Below are 16023 nucleotides of genomic sequence, written 5' to 3'. Positions count from 1 at the left end.
AAAAAAAAAAAAAAAAAGCAGAGGTAGTCGTTCAGTCTGTAGATAGAGGCCGACCACTTTCACGGAGAGGTAACAAAGAATATTAATCGCCAATATAGTCGATATATCAGAATAGTCATACTTCGAGTATGACATTTGCAGCAAAACTTTGACATGTAAAATATACTTCCAGCAGCATGCCTCCCACGAATATTGCTCTATACCAGTCAAAACTTGCTTGACGTTCCTCCGAGCGGCGGAGATTGCGGAGTTTAGCAAGATGTGCGATTATCGGAGTTTGTTCATATCCAAAGAGACGCCCGGAATTCCTCTGCTATCCGCTCTTTAGTGCCACCATCCCAAACGCGCGCTTCTTTATCATGGCTCAGTCCCCCGAAGCGGAGCCATTGGTCTCCTTATGGACGAGATCTTTGCTTGTATGCTGATACAATCACGCTTGGTCCCCCTTCAAACCCCCCAACTTGATCATCTGTCAACTAACCTTCCCTATCGCACAAGTCTGGTGCATTGGCCGGGCTCACTGTCGACTGTTCTTTGTACCCTTTAGATACGATCAAAACACGCCTTCAGAAAGCTAGACACCATGCCCCATCAGCTCCCGCCGCCAGTCTGTCCCTGAGACAAACCATCCGAGGAATCTATGCTGGCCTCCCTTCCGTCCTCTTCGGCTCGGCACCATCAGCCGCATCCTTCTTCATCGTCTATGATGGCGTGAAACGTTCTCTTCTACCAGCGTCGTCGGGCTCCGAGACTCCGTCCCGGACACACATAATTCTTACACACTCTCTTGCCTCATCGATGGGTGAGGTAGCAGCCTGCGCAGTTCGCGTGCCTACTGAAGTTGTCAAGCAAAGAGCTCAAGCAGGTCTCTTTGGCGGCTCCAGTTTGTTGGCCTTAAAGGATATTCTAGCTTTGCGCCACCCAGATGCTGCCCGTGGGATAAGTGGGGGTTATGGACAGGTCATCAGGGAACTGTACCGGGGAGCCGGTATCACCATTGCAAGGGAAATCCCGTTCACCGTTTTACAGTTCACTATGTGGGAATCAATGAAGGAGGCATATGCCAAGCGCATGCAGCATGCTTCGAAATCTGGCTCAGGTCCTTCTATAGACCAAGTACCCGCCTCCACAAGTGCTATGTTTGGCAGTGTCGCTGGCGCAATTGCGGCCGGGCTCACGACCCCTCTCGACGTCATCAAGACGCGAGTCATGCTCGCTCGACGGGGGGATGTGGAAGGTGGCCGAGTGCGGATAAAGGATGTGGTTCAGGATATTTCCAAGGAAGGGTTAGGGGCTTTCTGGAGAGGTATCGGGCCACGGGTAGCCTGGATCGGTATTGGAGGCGCTGTGTTCTTGGGTAGTTACCAATGGGCATGGAATTCCCTCGAAAGAAAAAGTAGGTCACAGGACGAATAAAGGACTCATGTATATATAATTTCCACGCTTGTACAATACATCATAGCATATAGGATAGGGCGCTCTCCCTGCACTATACATGGTCTCAGCTCTTTCTTACCATCCACTTCAGCTCCTCCACTTGTTCAGGAGTCAGTAGCTGTTCCATCTTCTCTGCTGGCAGGAAGTCATGGTCATAGAACTCAAATCCTGGAACAACGGTCTTGATCGATCGTCAGCTCTCGTCCCTTTTGATACTAGCAGCATACTGGCATTGATCACTGACCTCGCTGATTAACAGCCCTTCTGACCTGTCATCGTCAGGCAAATCGCCATCGGAATCCGGCAACAAATAGCTGGACTTATACTTCCCGCCCTCCACCACCCATTGCAGTCGCTCTCCCTTCTCAATCCGATGGCCCACCACAAACGATTCAATGGGCGCTTTCCCTCCATTCTCCTTCGCCTGGTCGGCATGTAGGATGACGTACCGACCTCGGCCACGATGAAGGGTATGTACCGTGCGACTCCTGTTGCGATGGAAATACCCCATCGGCGACCGGGGCGTGATAAAGTAGTAGATCGTAGTGCTCGCTGACCGGGTAGCTTTCTCAGCATCTGGTTCCATCACTGTCTTGCTGCTGTCCGTGTCGTCACGATAGGGATTTGGAATCCGGAGCGGATGGCGATCGGTTTCGCTGTAATAGCCTCCCTCGGGGTGAGGTTGTAGTTGAAGGGCCTGGATCGTCTTCTGAATGGTCGGCGATTCAGGTGCGCTCTTTTCGTTGCGCGCAGGTGGTTGATAGTAGGGCTTGATGGAGGTGATTGAGGTGTCCATTTCTGCTGTTATTTACTACTATTTAGTTTGTTTTTCTGTCAAGATGGAAAAGATTATAGCTGGAGCGTTAGTATTATAAGATGGGATTCTCACGGAGGTTCAAAGGACTCTCTATTTATATCTTGCTTATGCCCCGATGACCTCATTCTCAGAGCTTATCAGGCCGCCAGCCAAGTCCATAAGGGATCAATCACATGGAATTGCATATTAGCAACAACGTATATAACGAGTTGAATTGGTTATATATTTAATATCTGGTACTCCCGGTACCCCGTGCTAGTGGAAGTAGGGCTTGCGTTGAGCTACTGGTTCGTAGGAATTGATTCTATGGACTAGTTGCATACACAGTATACTAAAACCTCCATGGAATACAACCACTGGCACCTGGCAGGGTACTTCTAGTAGTATCTTTACGTGGCTTTACAGTAGGTATTTATTAGGTAGCTCCTGTTAGCGTTACTGTACTAACATTTACTTTCTATTATGTACCCGAATATTCTTGTCCTGCTAAGATTCTGTTAAGTCCTAATATCTGCATATCTGCTTATCGCTATTGAAACCATTATATTATTAGATACTAAACCTTGGGGTTGTTGGTATGTATGGAGCCTGTCTAATCCCTTTTTGATTTCGGATGGTGACCTACTAGCAAGACCAGACGTTTTTGTGGCTTATAATGAAAATGAACTTCTATACTGGTGGGTTAGGGAGTCGCAAATAGGATCCACTAATTCCCCACGCTTGCGACCTGGGGCTAATACGCTGTATTAAATCGAAAATAATGCTAGTCGTTCGCATAGATAGACATGTCCGTATAGTAGGTTGGTTTTATAAGTGACGTAGTGTTGCTCTCAGTATACATAAACTCATCTGGTATACGTATATAATATCCCGAAGTTCCTGCCCCAACTCCCAGCTTTTTTAGCCATACTAATACCCCCAATCTTTGGGGTCCAGGTTGGTTTGGATTCTAGTCAGCTTGGTAGAAAGCCGGATTAATGAGTAAGTAGAGGATTGATCTAGATTGATTCTAGATTGCTCTGGCTCTGACTTAATATTTAAGGAGCGCTGAGGGAGTAGTACTCCGTATATGTATTTCCGGTTTACCCCACACTCTGCGATTAAATCAATTAAGCAATCATTGAGTAGAAAGCGGCCATGGTCTAGTCCCGTTCCGGAGAATATATAGTTTGGACTGAATAGTAATTAACATCCCGCACTGGTTCGGTTGAATGTACTTGTGCTGCAGTAGAGCTGAAAGTATAATACAAAAGAATGGAACAAAAAGGAAGTAGAGAAGGAATAGATAGGTGGATATTAGTATACCACTAGGATTATGTATGGTAGGATGGATTTCACTGCACCGCGTGGTGCCCATCATGTGAGGAAGAGGGATGACCTTCGGGGCTAAACTGTAAAGGAGCAAAATCCAAACTTAAGATAATCAAAGCCTCCACGCTTGTCATTTCCAGGCACACCACTTAAACAGTAGCGCTTCTCTTTCTCTCTCTCTCCTATCCTCTCGTGCCGTGGTTCTCTCTTTCTAATTCGTCTCCTACCCACCTTCTCTTTGGTGTATTGTTTCCTGTTTGACTTTTGCGCATTGTTCTTAATCTATTTTATTTCTTTCTTTCCTGTCCCTTCCTTCTTGTACTAAGACGCAAGAGGGATGCTTATGGTTGCGACTGCTGCGACTTGGTGAGTGATCGACCGCCCACTTGGTGTAACCTCCGCACTGAGCGCCGTCTCCTCCGCACCTCCTCCTCAACTTGCCTCTCCGGAGGACCTCAACGCTATATGGCTCGGAAATTAAGTCACCAGAGGATCACATATGGTATGGTTTTTTTTTTTTTTTTTTTTCTCGCTGAATTCAGTCTATCGATTCACACTCTCGGTGGTGTTTCTGCTGCCTGGTCTTACGCTTGTCTCACTTGTAGATCCTCCACTAACGATTGTTTTTCGCTCTGCTCAGTGCTACCTCTGCCTGATGCCCCCGGTGGTCATCGGCTGGGAGTAAACGGCCTAGAAATCGACACAGACAACTCCATCCTGTGAGCACCCTCTAACTCCTCGATCTCGGCTTTCCCGTCGGGATCCTTGTCGCGCCCTGGGAACGGTCGCTTTCCCGTCTTCTCCGGTGTCGCCGTCAACTCGGCGCTAACTACCGTCCGTGAAACAGGTATTCCGCTGGTCGCGATGGTGTCATCTGCTCATGGGATCTAAATCTATCGCTGAAGTCATCGTCCCCTCCCACCTTGGGCGCTTCCAAACCGGCTCCCACGACATTCCGAAATCAAGTCCAGGCGCACAGCCACTGGATCAATGACATTGTTCTAACTAAGAACAACTCGGCTCTAGTCTCTGCATCCTCCGATACTACTGTACGGCTATGGCGACCGCATTCTGAATGTACAGAAGTCTCGGACCCGATTGGGAAACATGCGGATTACGTCAAAGCTCTGGCCACACCGGGGAGTCATGCCTCTTGGGTTGCGTCCGGAGGTCTAGATCACAAAGTCTACCTGTGGGACTTGAATCGCGGCGGGGAGATATTGAATATTGACGCCTGCGGAGGGGATAGCACGGCTAAAGGGTCTGTATATGCGCTCGGAGCCGTATCTTCTGTGATCGCCAGCGGCGGGCCAGAGAGTGTGGTCAGAGTGTGGGATCCGAAATCCGGGAAGCTGATTACCAAATTTGTCGGACATACAGATAACATTCGAGACATTCTGGTAAATCGGGATGGGGATACGATCATGACGGCGTCGTCTGACCAAACGGTCAAGATCTGGTCTCTAACCGCTGGAAGGTGCATGCACACATTAACCATGCACAATGACAGTGTTTGGTCGCTTTATTCAAACCACCCTCAGCTATCCGTCTTTTACTCGAGCGACCGGTCTGGTCTTGTTGCGAAAACTGACACGCGATATGCGGCGGACATTGAGCAAGGTCTCTGTGTCGCAACGTTGCAAGAACACGACGGAGTAGTCAATGTCGTAGCAGCGGGAGACTACATCTGGACTGCGACACCAAAATCTAGTATTAATCGTTGGAATGACGTGGACACCACTGCCGACATTGAGCCACCGTCATCAAGGGAGCGAGAAACTGCTTCAGGTACTGATACCACAACATCAGAGAACTCAAAGACGACAGATAGTCGACCGAAGAAGATTCCGTATGAGTCTGTTCTTTTGCTCTCGAGTACTTCGACGTTCCCCAAGGCAAGGGTGCCCGAAACTACCCAACCGCACTCGAATGCAAATGCGCAGTCACCGTCATCCGAGATAGAGGACGAACTGGAGCTTACGCTTCCTGTCCATGCACTGCCAGATGATACAATCGAGGGCCAGCATGGATTGATCAAGCATTTTTTCTTGAATGACAGAAAGCGGACGTTAACGCAGGATTCTGCTGGTGAAGTGGTTCTTTGGGACCTTCTCAAGGTATGCCTTGTTGATATAAGCCATCTGGAAGGGAAATCTCCACGGCAGAACTCGCTAATTAACGGCTTGTAGTGTGTGCCAATTCAGTCATATGGCAAGCGTCATATAGACGATGTTGCATCCGAGCTCAACACGACAGAAAGCATTGCTCACTGGTGCACGATCGATATCCGTACTGGAAGATTGTCCGTGATACTGGAACCAGGTCGCTGCTTTGATGCCGAGGTCTACGCTGATGAGGCCAACTTGTCAGATTATTCACAGATTCGTGACGACCAAAGAAGTATGTCTAATATCCCCACCCCACCACCTCGACCCTTGTCACCCGCTCGGGTTTATTAGCTAACGGCCAAACCGTAGTCAACCTAGGCAAATGGATCTTGCGCTGGCTGTTTGCCCCTCTGATAGAGGAAGAGCTCAAACGCGATTCTCAATATCGCAGCGCTGCCCTAGCAAAGGCCGAGGAGCTCACAAAACTAAATCTGTCGAATACCTCCGCCCCTATGGATATACCATTTGCGGATGGGTCACGAAATCTAGCCGCATCTTTTGACCCATCAATATCATCTCTGAGGCTCGGATACGAATCTATTGGTAGCCCCTCGACTCCAGGCTTTGGGATAGGGTTCGCCAACAGCCCCGGATCTCTCGCAACCCCAACGCTTAACCCAAATGCAAGCAATAATAGTCACCTCGGCACCTCACCGGGAGAGTTTTCTGACTATCTCACGTCTCATCCCACTGCTGATATGACAAGGAGCTCTCTGTCGGACAAGTCGAGTGACTATCTCTCATCGCCTAGAACCCATGGCCTACCTCCTTTGGATACCGATAAGGCGTTGCCGACACCAGGGGAGCCGACACCAACAGCTCTTCCACAATCACCGATGGAGCCTGATAAAGAGGAGCGGAAAAAGGGCAGCTCTTTGTTTGGGAAGAAGTTTAGAATGGACTTCCCAAAGAAACTCGGTCGGACTTCATCGGAAGTGAAGCCCCAGATTCAAGAGGAAAAGGTGGAGGAGTCCGACAAATCCTCAGTAAAGGAAGAGAAAGTGTTCGAAAACAACCTAGGCGGCTTCATTGAGCGCATCCGTTCTGAATATGACGAGCATCTCTCTGCACACCCGGGGCAAGAGCTGACACCAGCCTTCTCCCCAAGTCAGGAGAATGAAACACCGGTGCTGAATATACCAGACCGTGTTGCAGTACTGATACAAGAAGAAACGGGAGAAACTGCTGTGGCTTCTGACCTCTATCGAGGCAGTGTAGGAAGTATCCGGGAAGAGATCGATAAACTGGAGAAATCGATTCCTCTGTGGCTTGCTGATCTGCTACTCAAGGTATGCCGCCTCTCCACAGTGGCCCACATTGCCTCTAACTCTTTTCATAGAACCAAGTGCCTTTTAAGGAACCCGTCAAGGTCGCTTTTACGTTGAAACCGTATGATGATCTTTTGCCGCCTGTTGTGAAGCCAGAAGTGTATGTAGAGGACCCGTCTAATATCATCGCCTCAGAGATAGCAAACTGATTATCATCCAGCAATGTCGCCAATGGCAACACGACCAACAACCGGCTGAATGCAAACCGCATGCTACGAGCGAAGAAGATCCTTGCGTATGTGGCCGAGCGAATCGACTCACCGAACCCTGACGAACCCGAAGAGAATGCGATGAAGCCAGAAGAGTACTTGGAACTGTACTGTCACAAAGTGGTATGTCACGTTTATGTTCGGTGTAATTGAAGCGGTCGCTAACGTTTAACTAGCTGATACCCCCCAACATGACTCTGGCGACGATTCGCACTCATATTTGGCGTTCATCGGGTGATATGGTGCTCCATTACAAAGCAAATGGAAAGAAGGAAATTCGAATGCCCGGCCCTAGTCAAGAGGATGACAGAGGCAACCAGGAAGCTGGAGCAGATTCACACCTGCCTGCCGAAGCAGGAGGCATGTCGCAGGGAGAAGGCGGAAGTGCACCGCCAGGGAGTATCCATTCGCAGACAGCCTCTGGGTCGACCTCCGTCTCTATCCATAACCCTTGATTCGAGTGGAGAGCTTTAACTTCTAATTCTTTGTGACATTACTTCTGTGTACAGTGCTGGACATAGTGTGAATATCCGCATGGACGTAAAGGATCGTATGTATATATGCTGCTGATAGCAGCCACAATCAGGACAATAACACTGTGTTTGAAATTAAATTCTAGTTGTAGAAGCTGGGGAACTATGGACCGTAGTCATGTCATGGTCGAGGTCGATATAAAAGATCGCCGGAGCGGATCATCCGTGCCAAGACCCAAAACACTTGCCATTTATCCATTGAACTTCGTACCACATTTCTTACAACTGAGCACTACACGCCGAGAAGGCTTTCTCACGGGAGAAATCACCAGTGAATCTATGGCGGCGTTCCCCCTCCGGCGCCATACCGGTACACAAGCAATAACGGCCTCGCAATCCCTGGAATCCTTCCAGCGAGTATGGCTCGGCTCCCGATTGTCGCGGCCCTTCCCACGCCGATTGGGTAAGTTGATATCACCCAACTTTGGGAGCTGTAGATTCCCATGCTAATACCTTGTAGGCCTAGCAGTCAGTGGTGGCGCAGACTCAATGGCCTTAGCATATCTCAGTAAGCAATGGGAAAAGAGTCGACCGAATGATATATCCGTCACGGCATTCGTCGTCGACCACAAAGCAAGAGAAGAGAGTACTCGCGAAGCTATTGTAGTCTCACAATGGCTCCAAGACATCGGTATCTATGCTCTATCATCATACATCCTAACATTCAATACCAAACAAACGCTAACCAAAAAACTCAGGAATCAATTCCGAGATCCTTGAATTGATCTGGCCTGAGAGCACCATGTCACCATCCAAAGTGACCGCGTTCGAAACGCATGCCCGCAGGCTCCGTTTCCAAGCACTGGGCAAAACATGTCGAGATCGCCAGATCGAAGCCCTCCTAATGGGCCACCACCAAGACGACACCGTCGAGACGACTCTCTGGCGACTCTGCACCGGAGCCAAAGGCGCCGGTCTAGCAGGTATCCCCGAAGTGACACGCATCCCCGAATGCCACGGTATCTACGGCGTCTCCGAGAGCGGATCATCATACACGATCCCATCCGGACCTCAATCGTCGAGAAACGACACCACCGTCTCAACAGGAGGAATCCTAATCTGTCGCCCCCTCCTCCCCTTCCCCAAATCCAGCCTTCTGGCAACCTGCCACGAAAACAACATCCCCTACGTCTCTGACCCTACAAACTTTGACCCAACCCTAACCCCCCGCAACGCAATCCGCAGTCTCTTGGCTGAGAATAAACTCCCAAAGGCCCTCCAAGGCCCTTCTATTCTATCTCTGATTAATTCAAGCCAATCCCTCCTCCGGAATTCCACATCCCTCTCAAACACCCTCCTCACCTCCTGCAAAATCAACCATCTGAATCTCCCTGCGGGGACAATCACCCTCACGTTCCCCTCAAAACCAATAGACCCAACCTCCTTCCTCAACACAGTCCCCAACAATACCAATACCAAAAGAAAAGCCAAAGACAACGACAAAGAAAACCAAAGAATCCACCAAATCAAATGCCTCACCCTCCGCCGAATAACCGACCTTCTAGCCCCATTCCCAGAGAACCACTTCCCACTCCGCAGTTTCGAGTCCTTCACGGATCTTGTGTTTCCAACACTGGCCCGTCCGGATCCCAAACAAAGGAAACCATTCACGTTAGGCGGGGTGATGTTCCAACCGGTGAAGACCAAGGGGGACCAAGACACAATAAGTACTGAAGCGGATCCGAGTACCAAGGGTGATAATACCTGGCTCTTATCCCGTCAACCGTTCATGCGGAATCGGTTACCGACTCTTCGGGTTGAAGTTCCTGCTTCAGGACTTTCGGCGGGTTATACGTCCTGGAGGCTTTGGGATAATCGGTTTTGGGTTCGATTTAGTATTACCCCCGAACAGGGTTCCCATGGGGCTGGAGTTGAGGTGGCTCAGGAGACCTCTAAAGAGGAAGTGATATCCCTACTTGTTCGTCCGTTTCAGCCGTCGGATCTACAGGTGATTCGACGGGCGGTTGATGAGCGGGGAGGACGTTCGGAGAAGAAAAAGAGGGTGGATCCTGCTTTGGTTGGACTATTGGATCAGCTTGGACAGGTAGCGCCGGGACAGACTCGGTTTACGCTTCCTTTGGTGGTAATTGAGAAGGGTACTTGTGGATTTGAATATGACTGGCCGGTGGGGTTGCCCACATTGGATTTGTGGTTTCCTGGGATGTGGGAGTCTTTGCAGATGCCCGGGAGATTACGGTGGGAGTGGATGTATAAGATGATTGACAACGAGCCGATCAAATTGATGGGCTGGCTGTAAGCTATTGGAGCTATACTACATTATCGAAAGAGAGTGAAATATGACAGTGGAAGTGGTAAGACACGAGGAGTAAAAGTGAAGTAAAGGTAGAAACAGAATGACAAAGAAAGGAAAAGACAAGGTAAGAAAGGGAATAAAAGATGACCGACATGTAAACTCCTATGGCTACGCTATCTCAGTGCAATTGAGAAGTGACCAAAAGTGGACAAGCATAAAGAACGAAGACATCGGATACATGAAAATAGCCAAGAAGATCTGCATCGACTCTCAAAGAAAAAGAAAGAGAGCATTTATCCACATAGTAAGGAAGGTGCCGTATGAAAAAAAAAGAAAAAAAAAGAAAATAGAAAGAGACTTTCCTGAACTTCAATCCCCATACCGAGCAATCATATTTCTTCCTGGGCATATTCAAAGGCTGTGCTGACGCCGTAGACCAATAATAATCGAGTATAAAGTAATGCAAAACGGGAAAAGGAACGTCTGTGTCTTAGTAAATGCGTGTAAATCGTGTCCAATCCATTTCGATTTCTGAAAAAGAGCAGGTAAGAGGTAAAGAAGTATACTTCCATGACCGGAGTCTTGGAGGACGACCACTGGCCCAAAACCACAATTCGATCGTTCACTCGCTCGCCTTCAGTAAGGCCACCGCGGCTTGCTGAGCTCTCAGACCCCCAACCTCTCGCTTCAGCCGGAAATTTTCTTTTTTCAATCGGCCAATCTCCTCTAACGCTGAAGAGAGTTGGGATTTGAGCGCATCTTCAGCATCTCCTGCTCGCACGTCTTTTGCAACCTTGCTCAGCTCCGAGTTAAACCGGTCATAAAGGGCTTCATTCTCGGCGCTGGCTTCACGATATAGCTCGTCAAGTTTCTTAGCTCGTTTCTCGCTAACTACGAGTGATGACTCCAAATCTTTCTCGATGGCAGATGTCCGGCTGTTGAACTCTGAAGATAGCGTATCGAAACGCATCTCGAGGTGGCGAACACGCGATACGAGGGCCGCATTGTTTGTTGGCGAGAAAGGTTCATCCAAATGATCAGAATCTTGTCTTGCATGTCTGGTTTGCTGTGGTGGTGCGATCTTGAGCGCTCGTAATTCCTCACCGATAAGGAATAGTTCGTCCTTCAGCCCCAGCTGTGCCGCACTCTGAGCCTTCTTTTCGTTCTGAAGACGATCTCGGAGCTGTCATTTACCGTTTGTATTAGTAACTTTCCTAGAAAAGAGAGCAAGGAAAAAGAAAGAAAAGAAAAGTTGTGTACCTTCTGTGGACTTTGCATCCGAAGCTTTTGCGGCTTCTGCACCGATGCACCGTTAACAGGGAGTGGCCGTTCCTTCAATCCAGGGGCCCTCGAGGAGGGTACGCTGGTTGCTCGTGACCTTCTCTTAGAGTCTTGTGTAGGTGATACCGATGCATCCCCTTTCTTTCTCAAAGATGTTCCGCGCTCAACATGTGAGAGCTTTGGGTCAATGTTTTCTTTTCGGCTGGGGGTGGCAGGCCGCGTCGGTGATCGTCGGCTGGGCGAAGTCATCCGAGTAGGTGAACCGCTCTTAGTGGGGGAAGTGCTTCGTTGCGTCGAGCCTGAGCCATGGTTGGTTTGTGGGCGAGTCTGTTTGGTTGGGGTCACTACATCGGAGGATGAACCTGCTGTGGTAGGCCGCTCTTCCTGCCCCGGTGATACGGCTGACGTGTCCGTTGATGCCGTGCCTGGTCTCAGGTCCGACAGAGAGCTTCTCCTCTTCCTCCGCACTTTCACAACTCCATTAGTTGGCATTTCTCGAATGGAGGACAGAGATGCCGTCTCCTCCTGGGAACTGCCTGGTCTTCGAAGATACTCTTGTGATGTAGACGCCCCGGGACGGTCACGCGAACCAGGCCGCAGAAGATGGCCTAAGCTCGTATCGATATCTATTGATTTCGAGCGTAGCAAAGAGCCCTTCGGAGTGCCTGGCTCTGAATCACCAGAGCCTTTGCTTTTGCTTAGAGTCCTTAAGATCGACGAAACCTTGCTCTCCCCCTCAGATCGTTGGTTTTCTCGGTGCAGACTGAAACCAAATCGCTTTCGGAAGGACGACGCGTTGGAGCTTATTGAGCCCATCGTTTGTGAGACGGGTTTACTTTGATCGCAGTTCAAAATACCTTCCAACGATGCCCCTCCAGGAATGAACTCGTCGAAAAGGTTATCGAAATCGTCAACCAGTCGGTCCAAGAGGGATATATGCTGCATCGGATCGCCTTCGACGGTCAGAATCTCTGCAAAAGCGGCCGTTAGGGCACCTCGGTCGCCATCGTTTCCGGAGGCATCAAGTAATTCTGCAAGTAACCGCACAAGGGAAGCTAAAGCGCGACGATTCTGCGGACTCGTCTCCGCAATGAATTTCCGGAAATTCTCCTCAAATTCGCGGGGATACATGGTGTCGAACTGACTTTGGAGTGATTTCAATGACGAGGATTCCAGTACTGGGCCCATTTGCTCCTGCCATGCGTTTGCCATGAACGTCTCGAAGGCTACGAAAAGTGTGTCGACAGGTACTTCGGCTGCTGCCTGGATTTGTCCAGGATCTTCTAACAAGACATTATACAGCTCATTGACTGCAGCTCGATCAACGTTGTCTCTACCCCGAAGTGTCCGCCCAACGATGTTCCCACTGCGGGACTGAAGGGAGAGGACGTACGCAGCAAAGCTCTGTTCCAAGACACTGAACGGGCTTTCTGAGCCTTTCGAAGACGTCGTCCCAACAACGGAAATCTTGGGCAGGGGTTCTTCTTTTTTCTCTTCTTTGCCTGGGAAAACCGAAGGTAGTGTATTGGAGCGTGAGACGCTGGACCGTGGGGGAGGCATCTTAGGGAATTCACCCAATAAAGTTGCAGAATTCGGTGTCTTGGCACTTGGTGTGCCTTCTCTTGATTGATTTCCACCCAGAAGACTTGAGAGCAGTTTTGAGGGCGACGGAGGGCGAAAGGTACGAGGGACCTTGAGCTGCGCTATGAGATGGCCCGAAAGGTAGCGAAGGATGTCAAAGTTGGAGAGCACAATTGACTCGGTCATGGTCCGGTTTTGGGTGCCATGCAACGGCAAAAGCAAGTTCAGGACTACATCCGTCAGTGATAAGACCGGTACTCGCGCGAAGGGGGTTTTCTTCATTGCTGTATACTTACGGCGTTTGGAGAGCACGGGAACAAAGCTATCCACTGTAACGATATCTGAGGAAGCGATGCCAACTACTGAGTCTATGTCCACTCGATACTGGTCTTCACTCGACAAAGATACGGAAACAATCACTTCCAAATCTGGGCTATTCAACAGCTTGTTGCGAAGCGGTTTTGGGATGTCAAACTCAACCCTTACTTTCGACAGACCGGTTCGATTCACTGCAGCACTCGGTTCCTCCTCGAACACACACGCCAAGATGCCGATATTTCCAACAGTTCCCGTGGGACTCCGGAGAGACCACTTGCCGCTTTCTCGTTCACTTTCAGAGAACCGGCCCTCAATTTTTGCCTTCACAATCTCCTCAATCACCCGGCTGGCCCGACCCTCATACATGGAAGCCGGCTCTAAGGCCAGAAGATCAACGGTTGTATTTTGATTTGGACGTGACTTCACCGATGTAGGTGACAGGAACAAGATCCGTCCACACGTGGATTGCATGCAACGTACAGTGTGGAGATCATATACTTGCACAACACGGATATCGGCGGAAGGTAATGAGCCACCCGAGCCATTGGCTGCTGATGCCGCGTTGTCCAGTTCGGCCAACAGACCGCGCGCGGTTGTCTTGCTGCCGGGGATTTTCGATAGCAGTACCAGACAGTTCTTGTATATCAACATAATGCCAGCGGTAGGATCGGGGCCTGGATTGTCCAGCTGATATGGCGGTGACAGCTCGTAGAAATCGACAGCTGTAATCAGGCGACCAGTTGGTAATATGGTTGATGGCCAACCATCGACTAACTCCTTTAGTCGGCGGAAGCTTTGGTCATGGTTCGTCGATGAAGGATCGTCTAGCGAACATATATCCTTGATGATGTCTCGCGCTTTCAGGAATGGTCGGACGGCGGGGTGTATCAAAGGAAGACTGCTCGTCATAGTGTCGATTAAGAGACTGTAACGGGGTAGCCGTTGGACAGGCTCCATCAGCAGTGACCGTAGCAATTGTTCCCCGGTGTCATGGACACGCCTCGAAAAGCTGGATTGTTTGTCCCTCATGAAGGAATTCAGTGTTTGGGTAAATCCTGTATGGGCACGCATATAGTCTGCATATGGATCGGAGAATCGGGGGAACCACTCAATGAGGGCGTGCGCGAAGGCGACAGCCCCAACTGCATCTCCCCCTTCCTTCGATGAGTGACGTTGCGATACAGACGACAAGAGTTCCGTATCGACCGTGATGTCCTCAATGGCCTCCTTCTCCGTTTCTTCAAGTACCTGACGTATCACTTCTAGAAAACCCATATTGACGTCGAGAATCTCATTTAGACAGGGGGGAAATAGAGTGGCCAGAGCGGCCTCGTCAGGGCTAGTACTCGATGGCGCTCTTCCTTGAGCTTTCAGCCGGTACTCCTCCGCCACATGGCGCACAAGCGTATAAAGTTTATTCACATATCTCTCCTCTGTGTCCACGAATTCACACATCTTTAGACGGAAGTCCTGTTTCTGGCTTTTGGTGAACACCTTAGACTTGCTCACATTCGTGGGTTGCGATGGCGCTCGTTTCAGCCGCGACGTTGGCAGGAACATCGGTGCCCCTAAGCCTCGGATGAGGGACGTATATTGCCCGTACTGGAGATCTTGGGTATCCTCGAAATCGACATTGTCGTCGTCAATGCCACCATTGTCGGACCGTGAGGGAGGCTGGATAGTCCCCGGCGGAATCATAACGTCTATGTCGACCCACGGAACCTTGCGCTCTTGGAAAGCGCCCCGTATATCGCGAAGTATGTCCGATTTATGCTCCACTTTGGCCATGCGATTCGCTAAATCCGCCGCATGCATTTCATCGAACATCTTGGGGATATTTCCACCTGCCTTCCCCGCACGTGCTATCGTTTGCAAGCACTCCTTGGCGGGTTCGGACAGCTCTGCGAAGTACTTCAGCATACTGACGGCAAGACCTCGACACACCTCATCGCCTTGTTTCTCGCGGGGTAAATGATTGACTGCGGCATATAACGGTGCGGCGGGCGAAACGGTGATTCGTGGATAGCTCTGGAAGCCTGCGGGGGTCAAGATATGCGCCTGAATGCGCGAGCTGCTGACGGTGGCATTTGCCGTTGCGACAGGGCCATAGAAGACGAAGATGGACGACAGGTACGGATCGGAAGCCTGGTAGAGACTAAGTTGCTCTAACGGCAGGTCCGATGGGGCGTTGGTCACGGTCGCCATGGCGGCTGTTGAGGAAACCGAGATCGCGCGCAACAAGGTATTGGAAAGTATGAGGTAGGAAATAGGAGAAGCGAAGGTCGATAATTTAAATCAGTTGATTAAGACAAAAAAAAAGTGAGTAAAGAACGAGAGGCCGCGATTTACAAGATATAAGTCACTAAGTAAAAGACTGAAGCGGTTTCAAAGAATGACACCCAAGTTAGTGAGAATTGCACCCAGTCCCAGTCGCTTAGAGAGAAAGAAAGCGAAACTGGGCAGGAGACATAATAATCAATTCGTAAAGGAAATCACAGTAGCGAATGATGGTCCTCATGCAGTCCACAGAGGAAGTAAAGGATTACCCTCCATGGGAAAGCAGAGTGAGGTAATAATCGCACGACGCGTTTGTTCGTTGGCGCAACCCACACGGGCTCATGAGACCGAGGGGCTGTTGTTTATGTGGTTTAGAAATAGATACAGTGGTTGTTGGAGAGACAAGTGTAAGGAAAGCTGCAGGTGATTTGCGCACATCAAACGTTAGCGACCGAAATCATATGCAGACTTGGAGGGGGAGGGGAAAGTCGCAAGCTGGAATCGACTAG

General features: G+C 49.8%; 5 protein-coding genes across 5 annotated transcripts; 3 read left to right on the top strand and 2 right to left on the bottom strand.

The window, feature by feature from the left end:
* The first annotated feature begins 247 nt into the window (after nt 1-247).
* On the top strand, nt 248-1523 carry BDV38DRAFT_229627 (putative mitochondrial carrier protein (Pet8)). The gene is made up of 2 exons (XM_032052913.1): nt 248-416; nt 499-1523. The coding sequence occupies exons 1-2, from the start codon at nt 360-362 to the stop codon at nt 1414-1416; spliced, it is 975 nt and encodes a 324-aa protein (XP_031907876.1). The 5' UTR covers nt 248-359; the 3' UTR covers nt 1417-1523.
* On the bottom strand, nt 1459-2448 carry BDV38DRAFT_229618 (cupin domain-containing protein). The gene is made up of 2 exons (XM_032052912.1): nt 1682-2448; nt 1459-1618 (listed from the first exon to the last, which is right to left on the bottom strand). The coding sequence occupies exons 1-2, from the start codon at nt 2231-2233 to the stop codon at nt 1502-1504; spliced, it is 669 nt and encodes a 222-aa protein (XP_031907875.1). The 5' UTR covers nt 2234-2448; the 3' UTR covers nt 1459-1501.
* A 1231-nt stretch (nt 2449-3679) lies between these two features.
* On the top strand, nt 3680-8000 carry BDV38DRAFT_263164 (WD repeat protein). Its single transcript, XM_032056164.1, has 8 exons — nt 3680-4067; nt 4206-4284; nt 4413-5682; nt 5755-5965; nt 6043-7022; nt 7073-7161; nt 7222-7393; nt 7447-8000. Exons 1-8 carry the CDS (start codon nt 4031-4033, stop codon nt 7723-7725), a joined length of 3117 nt encoding a protein of 1038 aa, XP_031907874.1. The 5' UTR covers nt 3680-4030; the 3' UTR covers nt 7726-8000.
* Nucleotides 8001-8199: 199 nt separating this feature from the next.
* On the top strand, nt 8200-10147 carry BDV38DRAFT_297479 (tRNA lysidine(34) synthetase). Its single transcript, XM_032063124.1, has 2 exons — nt 8200-8434; nt 8502-10147. Exons 1-2 carry the CDS (start codon nt 8293-8295, stop codon nt 10058-10060), a joined length of 1701 nt encoding a protein of 566 aa, XP_031907873.1. The 5' UTR covers nt 8200-8292; the 3' UTR covers nt 10061-10147.
* A 425-nt stretch (nt 10148-10572) lies between these two features.
* Nucleotides 10573-15535, bottom strand: BDV38DRAFT_229551 (putative Rho guanyl nucleotide exchange factor). The gene is made up of 3 exons (XM_032052911.1): nt 13216-15535; nt 11318-13149; nt 10573-11240 (listed from the first exon to the last, which is right to left on the bottom strand). Exons 1-3 carry the CDS (start codon nt 15440-15442, stop codon nt 10680-10682), a joined length of 4620 nt encoding a protein of 1539 aa, XP_031907872.1. The 5' UTR covers nt 15443-15535; the 3' UTR covers nt 10573-10679.
* Between the last annotated feature and the right edge of the window lie 488 nt (nt 15536-16023).

Source organism: Aspergillus pseudotamarii (genome assembly GCF_009193445.1).
Source record: "Aspergillus pseudotamarii strain CBS 117625 unplaced genomic scaffold BDV38scaffold_98, whole genome shotgun sequence".
NCBI lineage: Eukaryota > Fungi > Ascomycota > Eurotiomycetes > Eurotiales > Aspergillaceae > Aspergillus > Aspergillus pseudotamarii.
Note: the sequence above shows the minus strand (reverse complement) of the source record. Positions and strands in the feature narration are given on the sequence as shown.

Excerpts from the sequence above, each read along its gene's own strand:
- BDV38DRAFT_229627 (XM_032052913.1), top strand. The coding sequence starts at position 360 with ATGGCTCAGTCCCCCGAAGCGGAGCCATTGGTCTCCTTATGGACGAGA. Across the intron at positions 417-498 it reads TATGGACGAGATCTTTGCTT|TCTGGTGCATTGGCCGGGCT; the intron begins GTATGCTGATAC and ends CTATCGCACAAG.
- BDV38DRAFT_229551 (XM_032052911.1), bottom strand. The coding sequence starts at position 15,442 with ATGGCGACCGTGACCAACGCCCCATCGGACCTGCCGTTAGAGCAACTT. Across the intron at positions 13,150-13,215 it reads TCCCGTGCTCTCCAAACGCC|TCCTGAACTTGCTTTTGCCG; the intron begins GTAAGTATACAG and ends TGACGGATGTAG. Across the intron at positions 11,241-11,317 it reads GGATGCAAAGTCCACAGAAG|CTCCGAGATCGTCTTCAGAA; the intron begins GTACACAACTTT and ends GGTAAATGACAG.
- BDV38DRAFT_263164 (XM_032056164.1), top strand. The coding sequence starts at position 4,031 with ATGGCTCGGAAATTAAGTCACCAGAGGATCACATATG. Across the intron at positions 7,162-7,221 it reads CCTGTTGTGAAGCCAGAAGT|CAATGTCGCCAATGGCAACA; the intron begins GTATGTAGAGGA and ends ATTATCATCCAG. Across the intron at positions 7,394-7,446 it reads AACTGTACTGTCACAAAGTG|CTGATACCCCCCAACATGAC; the intron begins GTATGTCACGTT and ends ACGTTTAACTAG.
- BDV38DRAFT_229618 (XM_032052912.1), bottom strand. The coding sequence starts at position 2,233 with ATGGACACCTCAATCACCTCCATCAAGCCCTACTATCAACCACCTGCG. Across the intron at positions 1,619-1,681 it reads AAGGGCTGTTAATCAGCGAG|ACCGTTGTTCCAGGATTTGA; the intron begins GTCAGTGATCAA and ends CGATCGATCAAG.
- BDV38DRAFT_297479 (XM_032063124.1), top strand. The coding sequence starts at position 8,293 with ATGGCCTTAGCATATCTCAGTAAGCAATGGGAAAAGAGTCGACCGAAT. Across the intron at positions 8,435-8,501 it reads ACAATGGCTCCAAGACATCG|GAATCAATTCCGAGATCCTT; the intron begins GTATCTATGCTC and ends CAAAAAACTCAG.